This window comes from Indicator indicator, unplaced genomic scaffold (assembly GCF_027791375.1).
Source record: "Indicator indicator isolate 239-I01 unplaced genomic scaffold, UM_Iind_1.1 iindUn_scaffold_107, whole genome shotgun sequence".
NCBI lineage: Eukaryota > Metazoa > Chordata > Aves > Piciformes > Indicatoridae > Indicator > Indicator indicator.
In genome coordinates, this window is record NW_026539220.1 from 73,442 (window position 1) to 94,572 (window position 21,131).

The window sequence follows — 21,131 nt, forward strand, 5'->3', positions numbered from 1 at the left end:
AAAAGGGGGGGAATGGAGATTTATCACCATTTCAGCAGCCAGCACAACTCCTGCCCCATGGTTTGCAGGAGCTCCATCACCATTTCAGCAGCCAGCACATCTCCTGCCCCATGGTTTGCAGGAGCTCCATCACCATTTCAGCAGCCAGCACATCTCCTGCCCCATGGTTTGCAGGAGCTCCATCACCATTTCAGCAGCCAGCACATCTCCTGCCCCATGGTTTGCAGGAGCTCCATCACCATTTCAGCAGCCAGCACATCTCCTGCCCCATGGTTTTTAGGGTGTCCCACCCAAAAGCCTTCATGGGGATTGTCCTCACCGTTGCTCCTGGGGTAGGCAGCCACGGTCCCATCCTGCAGCCCCGCAAAGAGGTACTCAGGGCTGTGCCTCAAGCAGAGGACAGGCTGCATGCCTGGGCTCTTGCAGGTCAGCAAGCACTGAGCCCCCATGTCCACACTACCATAGACCATGATGCTGAGGAGAGAACAGGGAGGGGAGAGGCAGGAGATCATTGCTGGTCCTCGAGGGTTCCATGCGTGAGCCGAAGGACGGCTGCAGGAGGTGGGGGCTCACCTGCCATCCCGTAACCCCAAGCAGACTGTGGGATGTGGGGATGCTGAGGGCTGGTCAGTGGTGGGTCTGGGCTCCTGGGTGCCTGCCAGGTCCTCCTCACCCACCTCAGGGATGTACTCCATGCACAGCACCGGGGAAGCCACCGGGAAGGACTTGACTGTGCGCGGAACCGCGCGGTAGAGAGACAAGATCTCCACCAGCCCCCCTGCGCCTTCCTGGCCCCCACCAACCTAAGAGGAGCAGAAGTTGGGTGTTGACTCCAGCCAGAAGCAGCAGAGGGGGAGGTCTGGAGCCAGCAGGACTCAAAAGCTGAGGGGTGCTTTGCCCACTTTCGCTCACCCAGAGGTAGCCCTGCGGCAGCGAGGTGCTGACGGCGGAGAAGCCCAGCAGGGAGGACTGCACAGGGTTGTGCACTGCGGCGCCCAGCTGGGGAGAGAGCAGGCACAGAGGGCTCCATGTCACCTCCAGACACAGCCAGCAGGTGAAGGGTAGCAGCACACAGCCCAAAGTTCCAAGATCCAGCCACAGCCTGACTGTGTTCCCAGTTTCTGTCTCGGCAACCAGCTTAAGTCTCCTCATCAACCCCACCCAGCATGGGACCAGTCACAGAATGGTTTGGGTCTGAACAGACCTTTAAGGTCATCAAGCCCAACTAGCAGGACACCACTAAACCATGGCCCTCAGCACCACATCCTCCACAGCTCTGAAACCTCTCCAGGGATGGGGGCTCCAGCACTGCCCTGGACAACCTTCAAAGGGAAGAAATTATTCCTCATGTCCAACCTAAACCTCCCCTGCGGCAGTGTGAGGCTGTTTCCCTCTCATCCTATCACTTGTTCTTTGGGAGAAGAGGCTGAGCACCACCTGGCCCTAATCTCCTTTCAGGGATTGGAGAGAGCCAGAAGGTTTCCCCTCAGCCTCCTGTTCTCCAGGCTCAACTATCCCAGGTCCCCTCAGCTGCTCCTCCCCCCAGCCCTGTTCTCCAGACCCTTCCCCAGACCTGCTCCAACCTCTCAATGTCCTTCTTGGTGTGAGGAGCCCAAAACTGAACCCAGGACTCAAGGTGTGGCCTCACCAGTGCCCAGTGCAGGGTGACAATCCCTGCCCTGGTCCTGCCTACCACACTGTTCTTGATCCAAGCCATGCTGCTGGTGACCTTCTTGGCCACCTGAGCACCCCCTGGCTCAGCTGCTGGCAACCAGCACCCCCAAAGGTCCTTTTCCCCTGGGCAGCTTCCAGCCACTCTGCCCCCAGCCTGAAGCATTCATGGGGTTGTCGTGACCCAAGAGCAGGACCAGATGAATTGTGCTTTTATTCCCCAAAATGATGGATGGAGATGGGAAGAAGGTTGGAGATGATGCTATCACTTTTACCTGAAGATCAAGGGCCTTGGAGAAGGCAGGCATGTGGCAGGAGAGGATGGGGCACCAGAAAGGAGCTTTGCTCTTCTTGTCTTCGTCAGGACAGAGCCAGCCCGGCTGGTTCTCCTCCCCTGTAGACAGCAGAGAGGATTGAGGATGATCAAGATAACCCCCAGCATCCCTTATTATAGAATCAACCAGGTTGGAAGAGACCTCCAAGACCATCCAGCCCAACCTATCCCCCAGCCCCATCCAATCAACCAGACCATGGCACTAAGTGCCTCATCCAGGCTGCTCTTGAACATCTCCAGGGATGGTGACTCCACCACCTCCCTGGGCAGCACATCCCATGGCAAATCTCTCTCTGAAGAACTTCCTCCTAACATCAGCCTAGACCTCCCCTGGCACAGCTTGAGGCTGTGTCCCCTCCTTCTGCTGCTGGGTGCCTGGGAGCAGAGCCCAACCCCCACCTGGCTACAACCTCCCCTCAGGGAGCTGTAGACAGCAATGAGGTCTGCCCTGAGCCTCCTCTTCTCCAGGCTGAACACCCCCAGCTCCCTCAGCCTCTCCTCTCAGGGCTGTGCTCCAGACCCCTCCCCAGCCTTGTTGCCCTTCTCTGGACACCTTCCAGCACCTCAACATCTCTCTTGAATTGAGGAGCCCAGGACTGGACACAGCACTCTCAGTACTTCCCTCACCAATGGCACCCCAAGATTAGGAATTTGAGACACACAGCTCTCATTTCCTACCCTGAACAACCCTCACCTGCAGACCTAGAGAACATGAAGGCCAATGCCATACAGGCACTGGAACAGGCTGCCCAGGGAGGTGGTGGAGATCCCATCCCTGGAGGTGTTCAAGAAATGTGTGGCCATGGCACTTGGGGACATGGTGGTGTTGGGTTGATGGTTGGACCTGATGATCTTGGAGGCCTTTTCCAACTGAAATAATTCTGTGATTCCATTCTATAAATGTCCTCACATTTGGTGGCTGGAAGATGCCAGAACTCTGCATCTGATCTTAGAGGGCTCCTGGCTGTTGATATTTCTCTGCCTTTTTGCTGCTGATGGAGAAAACTCCCAGCCCTGCTCACTGCTTTGCCTCTGCAGAGGAGATGTTGGTATTTTGGGGGAGTGATATGCTGGATGGGGGCAATCCCAAGCACAAATCCAGGCTGGGTGGAGAATGGATAGGGAACAGTACTGGGGAGAAGGACTTAGGGATCCTTCCTTCATGTTATATACCAGGGGAGGGTTAGGTCAGATATTTTTCAGGAAATAAGAAAAAAAAGGAGGAAAAAAATTTCACTGCAGGAGTGGTCAGGGATTGGAACAGGCTGCCCAGGGAGATGGTAGAGTCCCCATCCCTGGAGGTGCTCAAGAAATGTGTGGCCATGGCACCTGGGGACATGGTTGGATGGTCATGGTGGTGTTGGGTTGATGGTTGGACTCCATGATCTTGGAGGCCTTTTCCAAGCCAAACAATTCAATGATTCTAAGACATCTCAGCCCTGTCCTTCAAGCTATTGCAGCTCAGCAGAGCCACACAGCCAAGCAATCTCCTTGAGGAACAGCAAAAAACAAAAGGTCCCAAACAAAGACACAAGAAATATCTAGAGTGGGAAAAAAAAAATTCCACCCAAGTGTGTGTCTTCACATTAGGCTTCCATCTTTCCTCACCTCCAACTCAAGGATGCAGGATCATCCCCCAGGCACCCCAGATTAGAAGGAAAACCAACTCAGAACCAGATAAACTGATAAAAACAAGAGAATCCAAAAATTATTCCTGCCTGGGGGCATCCAAGGGCTCAAACAGGATTTCAAACCATTTGGGGTTTTTCTTTGTTCCATTAAATTTGGTTTTTTTTTCTAGCTGCAGTAGCTGGTAGAGTCCAATAGGAAGAGGAAGAGGGAAGGGCAAGAGGGGAGCTCCTCCCTTTCTTGTTTATCCTGTTTCATGGCAAACAGGTCAGTCCCAACACCACCTGCACAAGAGCCAACAGAAATCCAACCCCATGCTGTGCCAGCCAGGAGATGCCACTCAGGAGCAGTAAAACACAAAGGATTTTTGCAGCCAGGATTCCCAGCTCAGAGAATCACCTTAAGATCATTGGGTCCAGCCATAACCTAGCATCTCCCTGTACACAGCTGTGAGGCCATGCCCTGAGCTCCTCATCCAAACATCTCTGGTGTCTACACCACCTCCCTGTGCAGCCTGTTCCAGTGCCTGAGAACCTTTTCAGTGAAGGCATTTTTCCTCATGTCCAACCTAAACCACCCCTGGAGCAACCTGAGGACATTTCCTCTTGTCCTGTCACTTGTTCCTTGGAAGAGCCCAACCTCCACCTAGCTCCAACCTCCTTTCAGGGAGTTGCAGAGAGCCAGAAGGTCTCCTCTCAGCCTCTTTTTCTCCAGACTAAACACCCCCAGCTCCCTCAGCTGCTCCTCCCCAGCCCTCTTCTCCAGACCTTTCCCCAGCTTCCCTGCCCTTCTCTAGACCTGCTCCAGCCTCTCAATGTCCTTCTTGGAGTGAGGAGTACTTCAGCTGTAGCCTCACCAGTGCCCAGTACAGAGGGAGAATCAATTCCCTGCTCCTGCTGGCCACACTCTTGCTGATCCAGACCAGGATGCTGGTGGCCTTCTTGGCCACCTGGGCTCTCCCTGGCTCATATTCAGCTGCTGTCATCCAGCAGCCCCAGATCCCTGTCTGCCAAGCAACTTTCCAGCCACTCTTCCCCATGCCTGGAGCACTGCATGGGTTTGTTGAGACTGAAGTGCAGGACCTGGCACTTGAACAGCCTGCAGTGGGCCCCAGCCCATGGATCCAGATGAACCCCCAGCATCCCAAGCAGCAACCCTCCAAAGTGTTCTCCATCCCCTTGCTCCCAATCTTCTCCCCTGTCCCATTTCCCGGCAGGGTAACTCAAAAGGAAACAAACCCTCCTTCTGCTCCCCACTTGGGCTTTTCAAAGCAAGGCTGATGGCAGGCAAGGTGCCATGAGGCTACTCACTCAGTCCTATCTTGGCCAAGTGCAGGCGATTCACCCAGGAGATCTTGCTCAGGGGGTTTGGGGTGATGAAGACCACCATGACACTGATGGGGCGGCCAGACCTGGGCAGGGAAAGCATCACCACATTGAGCATACAACCACAGAATGGTCCAGGCCAGAAGGGACCTTCAGAGCTCATCCAGTCTGACCTCCCTGCAGTCAGCAGGGACATCCCCAACTGGATCAGGTTGCCCAGGGCCTCGTTGAGCATCACCTTGAATATCTCCAAGGATGGAGCCTCAAGCACCTCCCTGGGCAACCTGTTCCAGTGTTCCACCACCCTCAGAGTGAAGAATTTGTTCCTAGCATCCAATTTAAATCTGCTCTGCTCTAGTTTGAAGCCATTGCTCCTGGTCCTGTCCCTGCAGGACTTTGCACACAGTCTCTCTCCAACCTTCTTGTAGCCTCCTTCAGGTACTGGCAGGCTGCTGTTAGTTCTGCTTGGAGCCTTCTCCTCTCCAGGCTGAACACCCCCAGCTCCCTCAGCCTGTCCTCACAGCAGAGCTGCTCCAACCCCCTGAGCATTTTCGTGGCCCTCCTCTGGACCCTCTCCATCAGGTCCATGTTTTTGCTGTATTGAGGGCTCCAGACCTGCACACAGTACTCTTCAGCCTCCTCCTCCTCCTTCCCAGGGTGGGAAGGACCTCTCTGTGCCCTGCAGACTCACTTATCTGGTTTCCCAGGCAGCAGGAGTCGGAGGCGGCACTTGTTGGCAGAGTGGATCTCCTCCTCCTTCACCTTCATCATCCTCTGCAGGGCTAAGCACCAGTCCTGGGCCACTGTCATGTTCAGGTTCTGGAGGAAAAGTCATGAATCATGGAAGCACCTCTGACATAAGCCTGAACTGCCCCCAGATTTCATCAGTGAGGCTCAGGAGAATGAGGTGTCCAGGAAGGGTTAATGAGGAACCAGGTACTTGATGCAAAGCTTGGTCCTACCCAATCACAGAATGTTAGGGGTTGGAAGGGACCTCAAGAGATCATCCAGTCCAAGCCCTCTGCCAAAAGCAGCATCACCTAGGGTAGTCCACACAGGAATGCATCCAGGTGGGTTTTAAAAGGCTCCAGAGAAGGAGACTCCACAACCTCTCTGGGCAGCCTACTCCAGGGCTCCAGCACCATCACGGTAAAGAAGCTCCTCCTCAACCCAACCCACAGAACCATGGAATTGTTAGGGTTGGAAGGGACCTCAAAGGCTCAGCCAGTTCCAACCCCCTGCCATGGGCAGGGACACCTCACACCACAGCAGGTTGCTCACAGCCACATCCAGCCTGGCTGCAAAAACTCTCCAGGGATGAGGCTTCCACCACCTCCCTGGGCAACCTGTGCCAGTCTCTCACCACCCTCATGGGGAAGAATTTCTTCCTAACATCCAATCTGAATCTCCCCATTTCTAGTTATGCTCCATCCCCCCCCAGTCCTGTCACTCCCTGACACCCTCAAAAGTCCCTCCCCAGCTTTCTTGTAGCTCCCTTCAGAAACTGGAAGGCCACAAGAAGGTCTCCTTGGAGCCTTCTCTTCTCCAAACTGAATAACCCCAACCAACTCTCTCAGTCTGTCCTCACAGGAGAGGTGCTCCAGCCCTCTGCTCATCCCATGCTTTGCCACCTAGACAGATACCTGGTAGGTGCCATGCAAGGTGCTGATGAGAAGGGTGATCTGCTCCACCACAGCTAGGTCCTTCTGCAGGTCCTGCAGCTCCTGGAAGAGCCGTGGTGGCCCCAGGTAGACCTTATCTTGGTTGGAGAAAGAAGAGAAATGAGATGCATGGAGGATGACACAGAATCACAGAATCACCCAGGCTGGAAAAGACCTCAGGGATCATCAAGTCCAACCTATCACCTAATGCCTAACCCCTCCTGACAACTAAACCATGGCTCCAAGTGCCACATCCAAGTTTTTTTGAACACCTCCAGGGATGGTGACTCCACCACCTCCCTGGGCAGCACATTCCATGGCCAATTACTCTTTCTGGGAAGAACTTCCTCCTCACCTCACCTCAAGCCTAAACCTCCCCTGGTGCAGCTTGAGACTGTGTCCTCTTGTTCTGCTGCTGGTTGCCTGGGAGCAGAGCCCAACCCCCACCTGGCTACAACCTCCCTTCAGGTAGTTGTAGACAGCAATGAGGTCTCCCCTGAGCCTCCTCTTCTCCAGGCTGAACACCCCCAGCTCCTTCAACCTCTCCTCACAGGGCTGGGCTCCAGACCTCTCCCCAGCCTTGTTGCCCTTCTCTGGACATGTTCAAGCATCTCAATGTCCTTCTCAAATTGAGGAGCCCAGAACTGGACACAGCACTCAAGGTGTGTCCTGAGCAGTGCTGAGCACAGGGCAGAATAACCTCCCTTGTCCTGCTGGCTACACTATTCCTGATCCAGGCCAGGATTCCATTGGCCTTCTTGGCCCCCTGGGCACACTGCTGGTTCATGTTCAGCTACTCTCACCCAGCACCCCCAGGTCCCTCTCTGCCTGGCTGCTCTCAGCCACTCTGTCCCCAGCCTGTAGCACTGCTTGGGGTTGCTGTGGCCGAAGTGCAGACCCCGGCACTTGGACTTGTTGAATGCCATCCCGTTGGACTCTGCCCACCTATCCAGCCTGGCAAGGTTCCTCTGCAGAGCCTTCCTACCCTCTAACAGAAGGTCAGAGCCCAGCCCCACAGGAGGTGAAGGGATGAGAGCTCACTGTGTGAGGCCTGCCCGCTGGGAGCGTGCTTCTTGGCGCCGGCGTTGTGGATGACGACGTTGTCCTTGTCATAGGCACCGCTCTCCTGTCCCACCTCCACCACCTGCACCTGTGGGAGGGCCGTGCTCCACTTCACCACGTATTTGGGACCCAGGGGCACCAGGCTGCTAATTTCCAGCTGGCCTCTGCCAAGGGAGGATTCATAGAATCAGTCAGGGTTGGAAGGGACCACAAGGATCAGCCAGTTCCAACCCCCCTGCCATGGGCAGGGACACCTCACACTGGATCAGGCTGGCCAGAGCCTCATCCAGCCTGGCTGCAAACACCTCCAGGGATGGAGCCTCAACCACCTCCCTGCACAACCCATTCCAGGCTCTCACCACTCTCATGGGGAAGAACTTCTTCCTCATGTCCAGCCTGAATCTCCCCACTTCCACCTTTATTCCATGCCCCCCAGTCCTGTCACTACCTGAGATCCTAAAAAGTCCCTCCCCAGCTTTCTTGGAGCCCCCTTCACATCCTGGAAGGCCACAAGAAGGTCACCTCAGAGCCTTCTCTTCTCCAGACTGAACAGCCCCAACTCTTTCAGTCTGTCCTCATAGCAGAGCAGCTTCACCTCTCTGCTCATCCTGGTGGCCCTTTTCTGGACACCTTCCAGCATCTCCATAGCCCTCTTGGAACAGAGGCTCCAGAACTGGATGCAGTACTCCAGGTGGGGTCTCACCAGAGTGGAGCAGAGGGGGAGAATCACCTCCCTTGACCTGCTGGCCACACTTCTCCTGATGCAGCCCAGGCTCTGCTTGGCTCTCTGGGCTGCAAGTGCACACTGACAGCTCCTGTTGAGCTTCTCATCCACCAGCACCCCTAAGTCCCTCTCCTCAGGGCTGCTTTCCAGCCAGTCCCTGCCCAGCCTGGATTTGTGCTTGGCATTGCCTCCACCCAGCTGCAGGACCTTGCCCTTGGTCTTGTTGAACCTCCTGAGGTTGGCTTGTGCCCAGCTCTCCAGCCTGTCCAGGTCCCTCTGGATGCATCCCTTCCCTCCAGCCTGTCCAGGTCCCTCTGGATGGATCCCTTCCCTCCAGCTGTCAGCAGCACCACACAGCTTGGTGTCATCAGCAAACCTGCTGAGGGTGCACTCAATGCCACTGTCCATGGCACCAACAAAGATTTGAACAAGACTGGTCCCAGGACTGATCCCTGAGGGACTCTGCTTGTCCCTGGCCCACTGGGACATGGACATGGATTGACAAGAGAGATAAGAAATCCACCAGTGGGCAGCGCGGCTCAGCCTGCGAGCCCCTCGCCAAATGCCTGTGGCAAGCCAAGCCCCAGCTGCAAGCCTCACACCATGCACTGGTGGCATGCCTGCACCCCCAAACATGGGGCACCCAACCACAGCAGACCACACTTGGCACCTACCCTGGGTTCACTGGCCTGCAAAAAGGGGGAAAAAGTGATTAATTACAGGAGATTCAAAGTAAGTTTTTCCCCTTTGGAGCATCAACCCTGAGGTCCCAACAGCTTCCTGGCCTCCACACCAGCTCCAGCACCATGGGATGGAAGCATGCCAAAGAAGTGAGGGCCAAAGCAACCCCAACCCAAATGGATTCATCCTCCCACCACAAAGTGAAGTGGTTTGAAAAGGTCTGGAGGTAGAGAGCTAGCAAAGCACTAAAGCCCAAAATCAGAGGTGGGGAAGGGAGAAGGTCACCATGTCACCACTTGGCCAAGGGATCTGGGGGGGTCTGGGGACATCAGCACGTACTTGAAGTTGATGTTGGCACAGACCAGCATGTCATTGAGCAGGAAAACCTTCCTCTCCTTGGACTTGATGAGCTGCCCCCGGTCGCCGTACACAGTCTCCGTCAGCGTCTCACAGAGCAGGAGCTGCCTCTGCCCCGAGCTCAGCATCTGCAAAGGGCATGGAACAGGCAGGGCCATCAGCTGGGAAGCTCCTGTAAGCCTCCTGTCCCAAAACTTGGGTTGATTTTTTTTTTTTTTTTTTCCTTCCATGGAAGGATTTTTCCTCCAGCTGGGAGGAAAAGCCCCAAGTGCTGCGGAGATGGCCAGGGAACAGTCGCGGAGGTCTTTAAGGTCATCCAAGTCCAACCCTGAACTCAGCACTGCCAGGGCACCACCAAACCCTGGCCCTCAGCACCACATCTCCAGGGCTTTGAAACCCCTCCAGGCATGGGGACTCCACCACTGCCCTGGGCAGCCTGGGCCAGGCCTTCACAACCCTCAAGGGGAAGAAGTTGTTCCTCATGTCTAACCTAAACCTCCCATAGGGCAACTGGAGGATGTTTCCTCTTGTCCTGTCACTTGTCACTCAGAAGAGACCAACCCCCACCTCTCTCCAACCTCTGTTGCAGGGAGTCAGAAGGTCTCCCCTTAGCCTCCTTTTGTCCAGCCTCAACACCCCCAGGTCCCTCATATCTGCTCCTCCTCATGCCCTCTTCTCCAGACCCTTCCCCAGCTTTGTTGTCCTTCTCTGGACATACTCCAGCCCTTAAATGTCCTTCTTGGAGTGAGGAGCCCAAAACTGAACCCAGGATTTGAAGTGCACAATGCAAACCCCTTTGCACACTGTATGGCCAACCTGGCAGACCAACATGGCCCTTTTGCAGCCCTTTTTGAGTCCTTCTTCATCCCCTGGCCCTAAATCCTCACACCCCAGGTCAGAGCTGGCAGGTGGCCTGCTGTGGTTTCTGCCACCACAGCCATCCCCAGCCCAGGATGTGTTGCAAGAGCTTCATTTAGGGGGTTTGTTGATGTTTTTTTCTCCCCTTCCACCAACAGTTGCAAAACCAGGCAGAGGAGACAAAGCACCCTCTCCATGGCTTCCCCAGAGGGGAATTTCCTCGTGGCAGCCACAAGATCCGATTTTGCTCAGCACCCTTTCAGAGAAAACAGAGATCCAAGCTTCCCAAAACCCCCAGCGTGGACAGGAAAGTGGAAGCTGCACCTCTCAAGAACCAGCTCCAACCCTCCAGCCAGCACAAAGATGAGGAGGTGAGGCTGAAGGCCCCCACCTTGTTGAGGCTGCTGCGGTCACTGATGCTCTTGCTGAGCTGCTGGATCTCAGCCACTTGGTCGGCCAAGCGCTTCTGCTCGTTGAGCTTCTCTGCCAAGGTCTCCAGCTCAGTGAGGGCCAGCTGCAGGGACAAGCGGTCTGCATGGCCCTTGGGGGTGTTTTTCAGCATGTCCTGAAACAGGAGAAAGGGGGGGGGGGGACAAAAGGCACCTCAGAAAAAAAAAAAAAAAAAAAAAAAAATCAGCCTCGTCAGGGACGCTAGAACCGGGAGCGCTTTCAGCACCTCGGAAAAAGCAGAGCTTGGAAGGTGAGCCTTGGGTTGGTCCCCCAAAACTGCAGGTAAGCTGCCAACCCTGAAAGGTGTCCCTTGCTAAACCCTTTCCTGCAGCAGCCAGGCTGCAAAATATAAGAATCACAGAACCAACCAGGTTTGAAGAGACCTCCAAGATCATCAAGTCCAACTGATCATCCAACCCTATCCAATCAACCAGACCATGGCACTAAGTGCCTCAGCCAGGCTTTGCTTCAACACCTCCAGGGATACCAACCCCAGCACCTCCCTGGGCAGCACATCCCAAGAGCAATCTGTCTGGGAAGAAATTCTTGCAAAACTCAAGCCTAAACTTCCCCCTGCAAAGCTTGAGACTGTGTCCTCTTGTTCTGTGGCTGAGTGCCTGGGACAAGAGACCAACCCCCAGCTGGCTACAGCCTCCCTTCAGGTAGTTGTAGAGCACAATGAGCTCTCCCCTGAGCCTCCTCTTCTCCAGGCTGAACACCCCCAGCTCCCTCAGCCTCTCCTCATAGGGCTTATGCTCCAGACCCCTCCAGCCTTGTGCTCCAGACCCTTCCCCAGCTTTGTTGCCCTTCTCTGGACATGTTTGAGCAACTCAACATCTTTCTTGAACTGAGGGGCCCAGAACTGGACACAGTACTCAAGGTGTGGCCTAACCAGTGCTGAGTACAGGTGCAAAGCAAGGTGGGGGCAGGTATCCTTTTGCCCATACCTGGAGGAGGAGGATGAACTGAGGGAACCTCTGGATAGGCTTCACCATCAGCCCGTAGAGCGTGACCCGGTCGGCGCTAGCCATCTGCCTCTTCTGTGGGGGGGAAAGGCAAGCAACAAAAAGAGGAGTTTGCAGCCATAGTAGTGACCCAGCAGCACTGTGCTCCCACATCTGGGTCCTGCTGACCTTGAGGAAGTCAAGGAAGGCAGGTTTGGTAAGACAAGCCTTCTTGATGAGGGACATGGCAGTGGTGAAGTTGTTGACGTAGTCACTGTAGACATCCAGCACCATCGACTTGGAGAACTGGGGAAAGGCAAGAAGAGCTGTGATGGAATGGGGGCTCCCCCCAAAAGGGGAGGGCAGCAAAGAATGGGGGTCCTTGGGTATTTCTGGCGTGGTGCTGATAATGCTGGGGATAACCCAGGTTGGGGCTGTGTCATTTCAATCCTCCAACCCCACCCCACTAGCCTGGAGAGAGGTCCAAGGAGAGGTTTGGTAGCAGGCATAGAATCACAGAATGGTTTAGATTGGAAAGGACCTTCAAGAGCATCCAGTCCCAATCCCCAGCCATGGGCAGGGACACCTCCCACCAGCCCAGGGTGCTCAAGGCTTCATCCAACCTGGCACTGAACACCTCCAGGGAGGGGACATCCATAGCCTCCCTGGGAAACCTGTTAACCTGTTCCAGTGTCTCCCCACCCTCACTCAAAAGAATTTCTTCCTCATCTGCAGTCTCAAGCTCCCCTCTTCTAGCTCAAAGCCATTGCCTCTCATCCTGTCACTGCAAATCCCTGTCCAAAGTCCCTCCCCTGTAGCTCTCCTTCAGGTACTGGAAGGCTGCTCTAAGGCCTCCTCTGGACTTGCTCCACCAGGTCCATGGGCTTTCCACATCGAGGGCTCCAGACCTGTACACAGTACACCAGGTGAGGTCTCAGCAGAGCAGAGAGGCAGAATCACCTCTCTGGCAATGCTGCTTTGGATGCAGCCCAGCATGTGATTTGCCTTCTGTGCTGCAAGCTCACACTGCCTGCTCCTGGCCAGCTTCTCATCCATCACAAAATGGTCCAGGCCAGAAGGGACCTCCAGAGGTCATCCAGTCCAACCTCCCTGCAGCCAGCAGGGACATCCTTAACCAGGTTACCCAGGGCCTCATCAAGCCTGTGGTAGTTTTAGGCTATGCTTTAAAAAAAAATTTCACAAATCTTGAGCAGAAAGCAGTAAAATGCAAATAAATCACTACTGGGAGCAGATAGGAAAATAAACATCACTCTAAACAATCCCAGTGGAGAGACACCTACCATAAGATTTACTTCCCAAAACAATCTCTCTTCTCACTTCTTCACTCTGGGAGAGACTCACTTGCTTCTGCTTGACCTTGGCTGCATTGTTTTGGCTAAGCCTAACAGCAACTTTCTCTGCTCCTTTCTCTTGTCCCTTTGGCACAGGGGAGGCAGGGGGAGAAGCTGATCTTTGGCCAGGGGGGATCCTTGTGCTGTTTCTTAATTGTAAATGCCTGTAAATATTGTAAATCCTGCATATTTTGTACATATTCATAGAATCAACCAGTTTGGAAGAGACCTCCAAGACCATCCAGCCCAACCTATCCCCCAGCCCTATCCAATCAACCAGACCATGGCACTAAGTGCCTCATCCAGGCTGCTCTTGAACATCTCCAGGGATGATGACTCCACCACCTCCTGGGCAGCACATCCCAATGGCAAATCTCTCTCTGAAGAACTTCCTCCTAACATCAGCCTAGACCTCCCCTGGCACAGCTTGAGACTGTGTCCCCTCCTTCTGCTGCTGGGTGCCTGGGAGCAGAGCCCAACCCCCACCTGGCTACAACCTCCCCTCAGGGAGCTGTAGACAGCAATGAGGTCTCCCCTGAGCCTCCTCTTCTCCAGGCTGAACACCCCCAGCTCCCTCAGCCTCTCCTCTCAGGGCTGTGCTCCAGACCCCTCCCCAGCCTTGTTGCCCTTCTCTGGACACCTTCCAGCACCTCAACATCTCTCTTGAATTGAGGAGCCCAGAACTGGACACAGCACTCAAGGGGTGTCCTGAGCAGTGCTGAGCACAGGGCAGAATAACCTCCCTTGTCCTGCTGGCCACACCATTCCTGATCCAGGCCAGGATGCCATTGGCTCTCCTGGCCCCCTGGGCACACTGCTGGTTCATGTTCAGCTACTCTCACCCAGCACCCCCAGGTCCCTCTCTGCCTGGCTGCTCTCAGCCACTCTGTCCCCAGCCTGTAGCACTGCTTGGGGTTGTTGTGGTCAAAGTGTAGAGCCCTGCACTCAGCCTTGTTCAGTCTCATCCCATTGGCCTCTGCCCACCCAGCCAGCCTGGCCAGGTTCCTCTGCAGGGCCCTCCTGCCCTCCAACAGATCCACAGCTGCTCCTAACTTGGTGTCACCTGCAAACTTACTGATGCTGGACTCAATCCAGCTCATCAATAAAGATATTGATCAGGATGGGGCCCAGCACTGCTCCCTGGGGGACACCACTGGTGACTGGCAACCAACTGGATGTGGCACCATTCACCACCACTCTCTGGGCCCTATTCATTGCATTCCATGGTAGGTTGCAGTTTTGCTTGGAACTTCAGCTTCCATTTGCTTCCACCTGAGCTGCTCTGGCTCTAGCCTGGAGAAGAGGAGGCTCAGGGGTGACCTCATTGCTGTCTACAACTACCTGAAGGGAGGTTGTAGCCAGGTGGGGGTTGGGCTCTTCTCCCAGGCAGCCAGCACCAGAACAAGAGGACACAGTCTCAAGCTGTACCAGGGGAGGTTTAGGCTGGAGGTGAGGAGAAAGTTCTTCACAGAGACAGTGGTTGGCCATTGGAATGTGCTGCCCGGGAGGTGGTGGAGTCACCATCCCTGGAGGTGTTCAAGAGGGGATTGGACGTGGCACTTGGTGCCATGGCTTAGTAGTCATGAGGTCTTGGGGGACAGGTTGGACTTGATGATCCTTGAGGTCTTTTCCAACCCTTATTGACTAATTCTGTGATTTCACCTTGGGGGCAGAATTTTCAACCCACCACAAAGCCTCACCTTGAATATAAGCCCCAGGGAAGGAGCCTCAATTAAGGGGGGATTGGACGTGGCACTTGGTGCCATGGCTTAGTAGCCATGAGGTCTTGGGTGACAGGTTGGACCTGATGATCCTTGAGGTCTTTCCCAACCCTTATTGATTCATTGATTTCACATTGAGGGTAGAATTTTCAACCCACCAAGAAGCCTCACCTTGAATCTAACCCCCAGGGAAGGAGCCTCAACCCACCTCAACCATCCCTTCCCCTCCAGCCCAAGCCCACATGGATTGACAGCTTGGGGTCAGACCACGACCTCTGGCCTTGACCCTTTCGCCTTCCTCACCGAGGCCACGAAGAGGTCTCCGATCTTCTCGGTGGAGTCCCACTCGGCCACGCGGGAGGCCAGGGCGATCTGGAACATGGAGTGGCACTGCAGGATCTCCTTCAGCCGGAAGAACACCACCTGGCACTTCCGGGCACTCAGCACCTTCGGCTCCATCTCCATCAAGGGGTTCCTGTAATCCTGCGGGAGATGCCATCAGCCTCCTCCCCTCCTCCCCAGTCCCTGCTTCATCCCTACGCCCCCCTACACCCTCTGCAGGTTTTACACATCCCTACACCTGGCTACACCCTGTGTAGGTTTTACACATCCCTACACCTGGCTACACCCTGTGCAGGTTTTACACATCCCTACACCTGGCTACACCCTGTGCAGGTTTTACACCTCCCTACACCTCCCTACACCCTGTGCAGGTTTTACACCTCCCTACACCCCCCCTACACCCTGTGCAGGTTTTACACATCCCTACACCCCCCCTCCACCCTGTGCAGCTTTTACACATCCCTACACCCCCCCTCCACCCTGTGCAGCTTTTACACATCCCTACCCCCCCCTCCACCCTGTGCAGCTTTTACACATCCCTACACCCCCTCCACCCTGTGCAGGTTTTACACATCCCTACCCCCCTCACCCTGTGTAGGTTTTACACCTCCTACCCTGTGCAGGTTTTACACATCCCTACACCCCCCTCCACCCTGTGCAGGTTTTACACATCCCTACGCCTCCCTCCACCCTGTGCAGGTTTTACACATCCCTACGCCCCCCTCACCCTGTGCAGGTTTACACCTACACCCTATGCGTTACCCTCCCTACACCCTGTGTAGGTTTTACACATCCCTACACCTCCCTACACCCTGTGTAGGTTTTACACCTCCCTACGCCTCCCTACACCCTGTGTAGGTTTTACACCTCCCTACGCCTCCCTACACCCTGTGTAGGTTTTACACCTCCCTACACCCTGTGCAGGTTTTACACCTCCCTACACCCTGTGCAGGTTTTACACCTCCCTACACCCTGTGCAGGTTTTACACCTCCCTACACCCTGTGCAGGTTTTACACATCCCTACGCCTCCCCTACACCCTGTGCAGGTTTTACACATCCCTACGCCTCCCCTACACCCTGTGCAGGTTTTACACATCCCTACGCCCCCCTACACCCTGTGCAGGTTTTACACATCCCTACGCCCCCCCTCCACCCTGTGCAGGTTTAACACATCCCTACGCCCCCCCTCCACCCTGTGCAGGTTTAACACATCCCTACGCCCCCCCTCCACCCTGTGCAGGTTTAACACATCCCTACGCCCCCCTCCACCCTGTGCAGGTTTTACACATCCCTACGCCCCCCTCCACCCTGTGCAGGTTTTACACATCCCTACGCCCCCCCTCCACCCTGTGCAGGTTTTACACATCCCTACGCCTCCCCTACACCCTGTGCAGGTTTTACACATCCCTACGCCTCCCCTACACCCTGTGCAGGTTTTACACATCCCTACGCCTCCCCTACACCCTGTGCAGGTTTTACACATCCCTACGCCTCCCCTACACCCTGTGCAGGTTTTACACATCCCTACGCCTCCCCTACACCCTGTGCAGGTTTTACACATCCCTACGCCTCCCCTACACCCTGTGCAGGTTTTACACATCCCTACGCCCCCCTACACCCTGTGCAGGTTTTACACATCCCTACGCCTCCCCTACACCCTGTGCAGTTTTACACATCCCTACGCCCCCCTCCACCCTGTGCAGGTTTTACACATCCCTACGCCCCCCTACACCCTGTGCAGGTTTTACACATCCCTACGCCTCCCCTCCACCCTGTGCAGGTTTTACACATCCCTACACCTCCCCTCCACCCTGTGCAGCTTTTACACATCCCTACGCCCCCCTACACCCTGTGCAGGTTTTACACATCCCTACGCCTCCCCTACACCCTGTGCAGGTTTTACACATCCCTACGCCCCCCTCCACCCTGTGCAGGTTTTACACATCCCTACGCCTCCCCTACACCCTGTGCAGGTTTTACACATCCCTACGCCCCCCTCCACCCTGTGCAGCTTTTACACATCCCTACCCCCCCCTCACCCTGTGCAGGTTTTACACATCCCTACGCCCCCCTACACCCTGTGCAGGTTTTACACATCCCTACGCCCCCCTCCACCCTGTGCAGGTTTTACACATCCCTACGCCCCCCTCACCCTGTGCAGCTTTTACACATCCCTACGCCCCCCTCCACCCTGTGCAGTTTTACACATCCCTACGCCCCCCTCACCCTGTGCAGGTTTTACACATCCCTACGCCCCCCTCCACCCTGTGCAGCTTTTACACATCCCTACACCCCCCTCCACCCTGTGCAGGTTTTACACATCCCTACGCCTCCCCTACACCCTGTGCAGCTTTTACACATCCCTACGCCCCCCTACACCCTGTGAAGGTTTTACACATCCCTACACCCTTTGTAGCTTTTACACATCCCTACAGCCCCCCTCCACCCTGTGCAGGTTTTACACATCCCTACACCCCCCCTCCACCCTGTGCAGCTTTTACACATCCCTACACCCCCCTACACCCTGTGCAGGTTTTACACATCCCTACGCCCCCCTCCACCCTGTGCAGGTTTTACACATCCCTACACCCCCCTCCACCCTGTGCAGTTTTACACATCCCTACACCTCCCCTCCACCCTGTGCAGTTTTACACATCCCTACGCCCCCCTACACCCTGTGCAGGTTTTACACATCCCTACACCTCCCCTACACCCTGTGCAGTTTTACACATCCCTACACCCCCCTACACCCTGTGCAGGTTTTACACATCCCTACACCCCCCTACACCCTGTGCAGGTTTTACACATCCCTACCCTCCCCTACACCCTGTGCAGGTTTTACACATCCCTACACCCCCCTACACCCTGTGCAGGTTTTACACATCCCTACGCCTCCCCTACACCCTGTGCAGGTTTTACACATCCCTACACCCCCCTACACCCTGTGCAGGTTTTACACATCCCTACACCTCCCCTACACCCTGTGCAGGTTTTACACATCCCTACACCCCCCTACACCCTGTGCAGGTTTTACACATCCCTACACCCCCCTACACCCTGTGCAGGTTTTACACATCCCTACACCTCCCCTACACCCTGTGCAGGTTTTACACATCCCTACACCTCCCCTACACCCTGTGCAGGTTTTACACATCCCTACACCCCCCTACACCCTGTGCAGGTTTTACACATCCCTACACCCCCCTACACCCTGTGCAGGTTTTACACATCCCTACACCTCCCCTACACCCTGTGCAGGTTTTACACATCCCTACACCCCCCTACACCCTGTGCAGTTTTACACATCCCTACACCTCCCTACACCCTGTGCAGGTTTTACACATCCCTACACCTCCCCTACACCCTGTGCAGGTTTTACACATCCCTACACCTCCCCTACACCCTGTGCAGGTTTTACACATCCCTACACCCCCTACACCCTGTGCAGTTTTACACATCCTACACCCCCTCACCTGTGCAGTTTTACACATCCCTACCCCCCCTACACCCTGTGCAGGTTTTACACATCCCTACACCCCCTCCACCCTGTGCAGGTTTTACACATCCCTACACCTCCCCTACACCCTGTGCAGGTTTTACACATCCCTACACCCCCTACACCCTGTGCAGGTTTTACACATCCCTACGCCCCCCTACACCCTGTGCAGGTTTTACACATCCCTACGCCCCCCTACACCCTGTGCAGGTTTTACACATCCCTACGCCTCCCCTACACCCTGTGCAGTTTTACACATCCCTACGCCCCCCTACACCCTGTGCAGGTTTTACACATCCCTACACCCCCCTACACCCTGTGCAGGTTTTACACATCCCTACGCCCCCCTACACCCTGTGCAGGTTTTACACATCCCTACGCCTCCCCTACACCCTGTGCAGGTTTTACACATCCCTACGCCCCCCTACACCCTGTGCAGGTTTTACACATCCCTACGCCTCCCCTACACCCTGTGCAGGTTTTACACATCCCTACGCCTCCCCTACACCCTGTGCAGGTTTTACACATCCCTACGCCTCCCCTACACCCTGTGCAGGTTTTACACATCCCTACACCTCCCCTACACCCTGTGCAGGTTTTACACATCCCTACACCTCCCTACACCCTGTGCAGGTTTTACACATCCCTACAGCCCCCCTACACCCTGTGCAGGTTTTACACATCCCTACACCCTGTGCAGGTTTTACACATCCCTACACCTCCCCTCCACCCTGTGCAGGTTTTACACATCCCTACACCTCCCCTACACCCTGTGCAGGTTTTACACATCCCTACACCTCCCCTCCACCCTGTGCAGGTTTTACACATCCCTACACCTCCCCTCCACCCTGTGCAGGTTTTACACATCCCTACACCTCCCCTACACCCTGTGCAGGTTTTACACATCCCTACACCTCCCCTACACCTGTGCAGGTTTTACACATCCCTACACCTCCCCTCCACCCTGTGCAGGTTTTACACATCCCTACACCTCCCCTCCACCCTGTGCAGGTTTTACACATCCCTACGCCTCCCCTCCACCCTGTGCAGGTTTTACACATCCCTACGCCTCCCCTCCACCCTGTGCAGGTTTTACACATCCCTACACCTCCCCTACACCCTGTGCAGGTTTTACACATCCCTACACCTCCCTACACCCTGTGTAGGTTTTACACATCCCTACACCTCCCCTACACCCTGTGTAGGTTTTACACATCCCTACACCTCCCCTCCACCCTGTGTAGGTTTTACACATCCCTACACCTCCCCTCCACCCTGTGTAGGTTTTACACATCCCTACACCTCCCCTCCACCCTGTGTAGGTTTTACACATCCCTACACCTCCCCTCCACCCTGTGTAGGTTTTACACATCCCTACACCTCCCCTCCACCCTGTGTAGGTTTTACACATCCCTACACCTCCCCTCCACCCTGTGTAGGTTTTACACATCCCTACACCTCCCCTCCACCCTGTGTAGGTTTTACACATCCCTACACCTCCCCTCCACCCTGTGTAGGTTTTACACATCCCTACACCTCCCCTCCACCCTGTGTAGGTTTTACACATCCCTACACCTCCCCTCCACCCTGTGTAGGTTTTACACATCCCTACACCTCCCCTCCACCCTGTGTAGGTTTTACACATCCCTACACCTCCCCTCCACCCTGTGTAGGTTTTACACATCCCTACACCTCCCCTCCACCCTGTGTAGGTTTTACACATCCCTACACCTCCCCTCCACCCTGTGTAGGTTTTACACATCCCTACACCTCCCCTCCACCCTGTGTAGGTTTTACACATCCCTACACCTCCCTCCACCCTGTGTAGGTTTTACACATCCCTACACCTCCCCTCCACCCTGTGTAGGTTTTACACATCCCTACACCTCCCTCCACCCTGTGTAGGTTTTACACATCCCTACACCTCCCTCCACCCTGTGTAGGTTTTACACATCCCTACACCTCCCCTCCACCCTGTGTAGGTTTTACACATCCCTACACCTCCCCTCCACCCTGTGTAGGTTTTACACATCCCTACACCTCCCCTCCACCCTGTGTAGGTTTTACACATCCCTACACCTCCCCTCCACCCTGTGTAGGTTTTACACATCCCTACACCTCCCCTCCACCCTGTGTAGGTTTTACACATCCCTACACCTCCCCTCCACCCTGTGTAGGTTTTACACATCCCTACACCTCCCCTCCACCCTGTGTAGGTTTTACACATCCCTACACCTCCCCTCCACCCTGTGTAGGTTTTACACATCCCTACACCTCCCCTCCACCCTGTGTAGGTTTTACACATCCCTACACCTCCCCTCCACCCTGTGTAGGTTTTACACATCCTACACCTCCCTCCACCCTGTGTAGGTTTTACACATCCCTACACCTCCCCTCCACCCTGTGTAGTTTTACACATCCCTACACCTCCCTCCACCCTGTGTAGGTTTTACACATCCCTACACCTCCCCTCCACCCTGTGCAGCTTTTACACATCCCTACACCTCCCCTCCACCCTGTGTA

At 55.2% G+C, this 21,131-nt stretch overlaps 1 protein-coding gene across 1 annotated transcript in view; it reads right to left on the reverse strand.

The window, feature by feature from the left end:
• LOC128980318 (rho guanine nucleotide exchange factor 10-like protein) overlaps window positions 1-21,131 on the reverse strand; it is a gene marked incomplete at its 5' end in the record, with an annotated part of 47,907 nt that overhangs the window by 7,729 nt on the left and 19,047 nt on the right. The window contains 14 exons of the mRNA XM_054398781.1: window positions 320-474; window positions 574-803; window positions 913-999; window positions 1,947-2,065; window positions 4,945-5,045; window positions 5,651-5,778; window positions 6,603-6,718; window positions 7,662-7,846; window positions 9,081-9,095; window positions 9,427-9,572; window positions 10,694-10,867; window positions 11,700-11,792; window positions 11,886-12,002; window positions 15,073-15,252. Of these exons, the coding sequence (XP_054254756.1) occupies window positions 320-474; window positions 574-803; window positions 913-999; window positions 1,947-2,065; window positions 4,945-5,045; window positions 5,651-5,778; window positions 6,603-6,718; window positions 7,662-7,846; window positions 9,081-9,095; window positions 9,427-9,572; window positions 10,694-10,867; window positions 11,700-11,792; window positions 11,886-12,002; window positions 15,073-15,252 (1,846 nt within the window). The remainder of the gene's footprint in view (window positions 1-319; window positions 475-573; window positions 804-912; window positions 1,000-1,946; window positions 2,066-4,944; window positions 5,046-5,650; window positions 5,779-6,602; window positions 6,719-7,661; window positions 7,847-9,080; window positions 9,096-9,426; window positions 9,573-10,693; window positions 10,868-11,699; window positions 11,793-11,885; window positions 12,003-15,072; window positions 15,253-21,131) is intronic.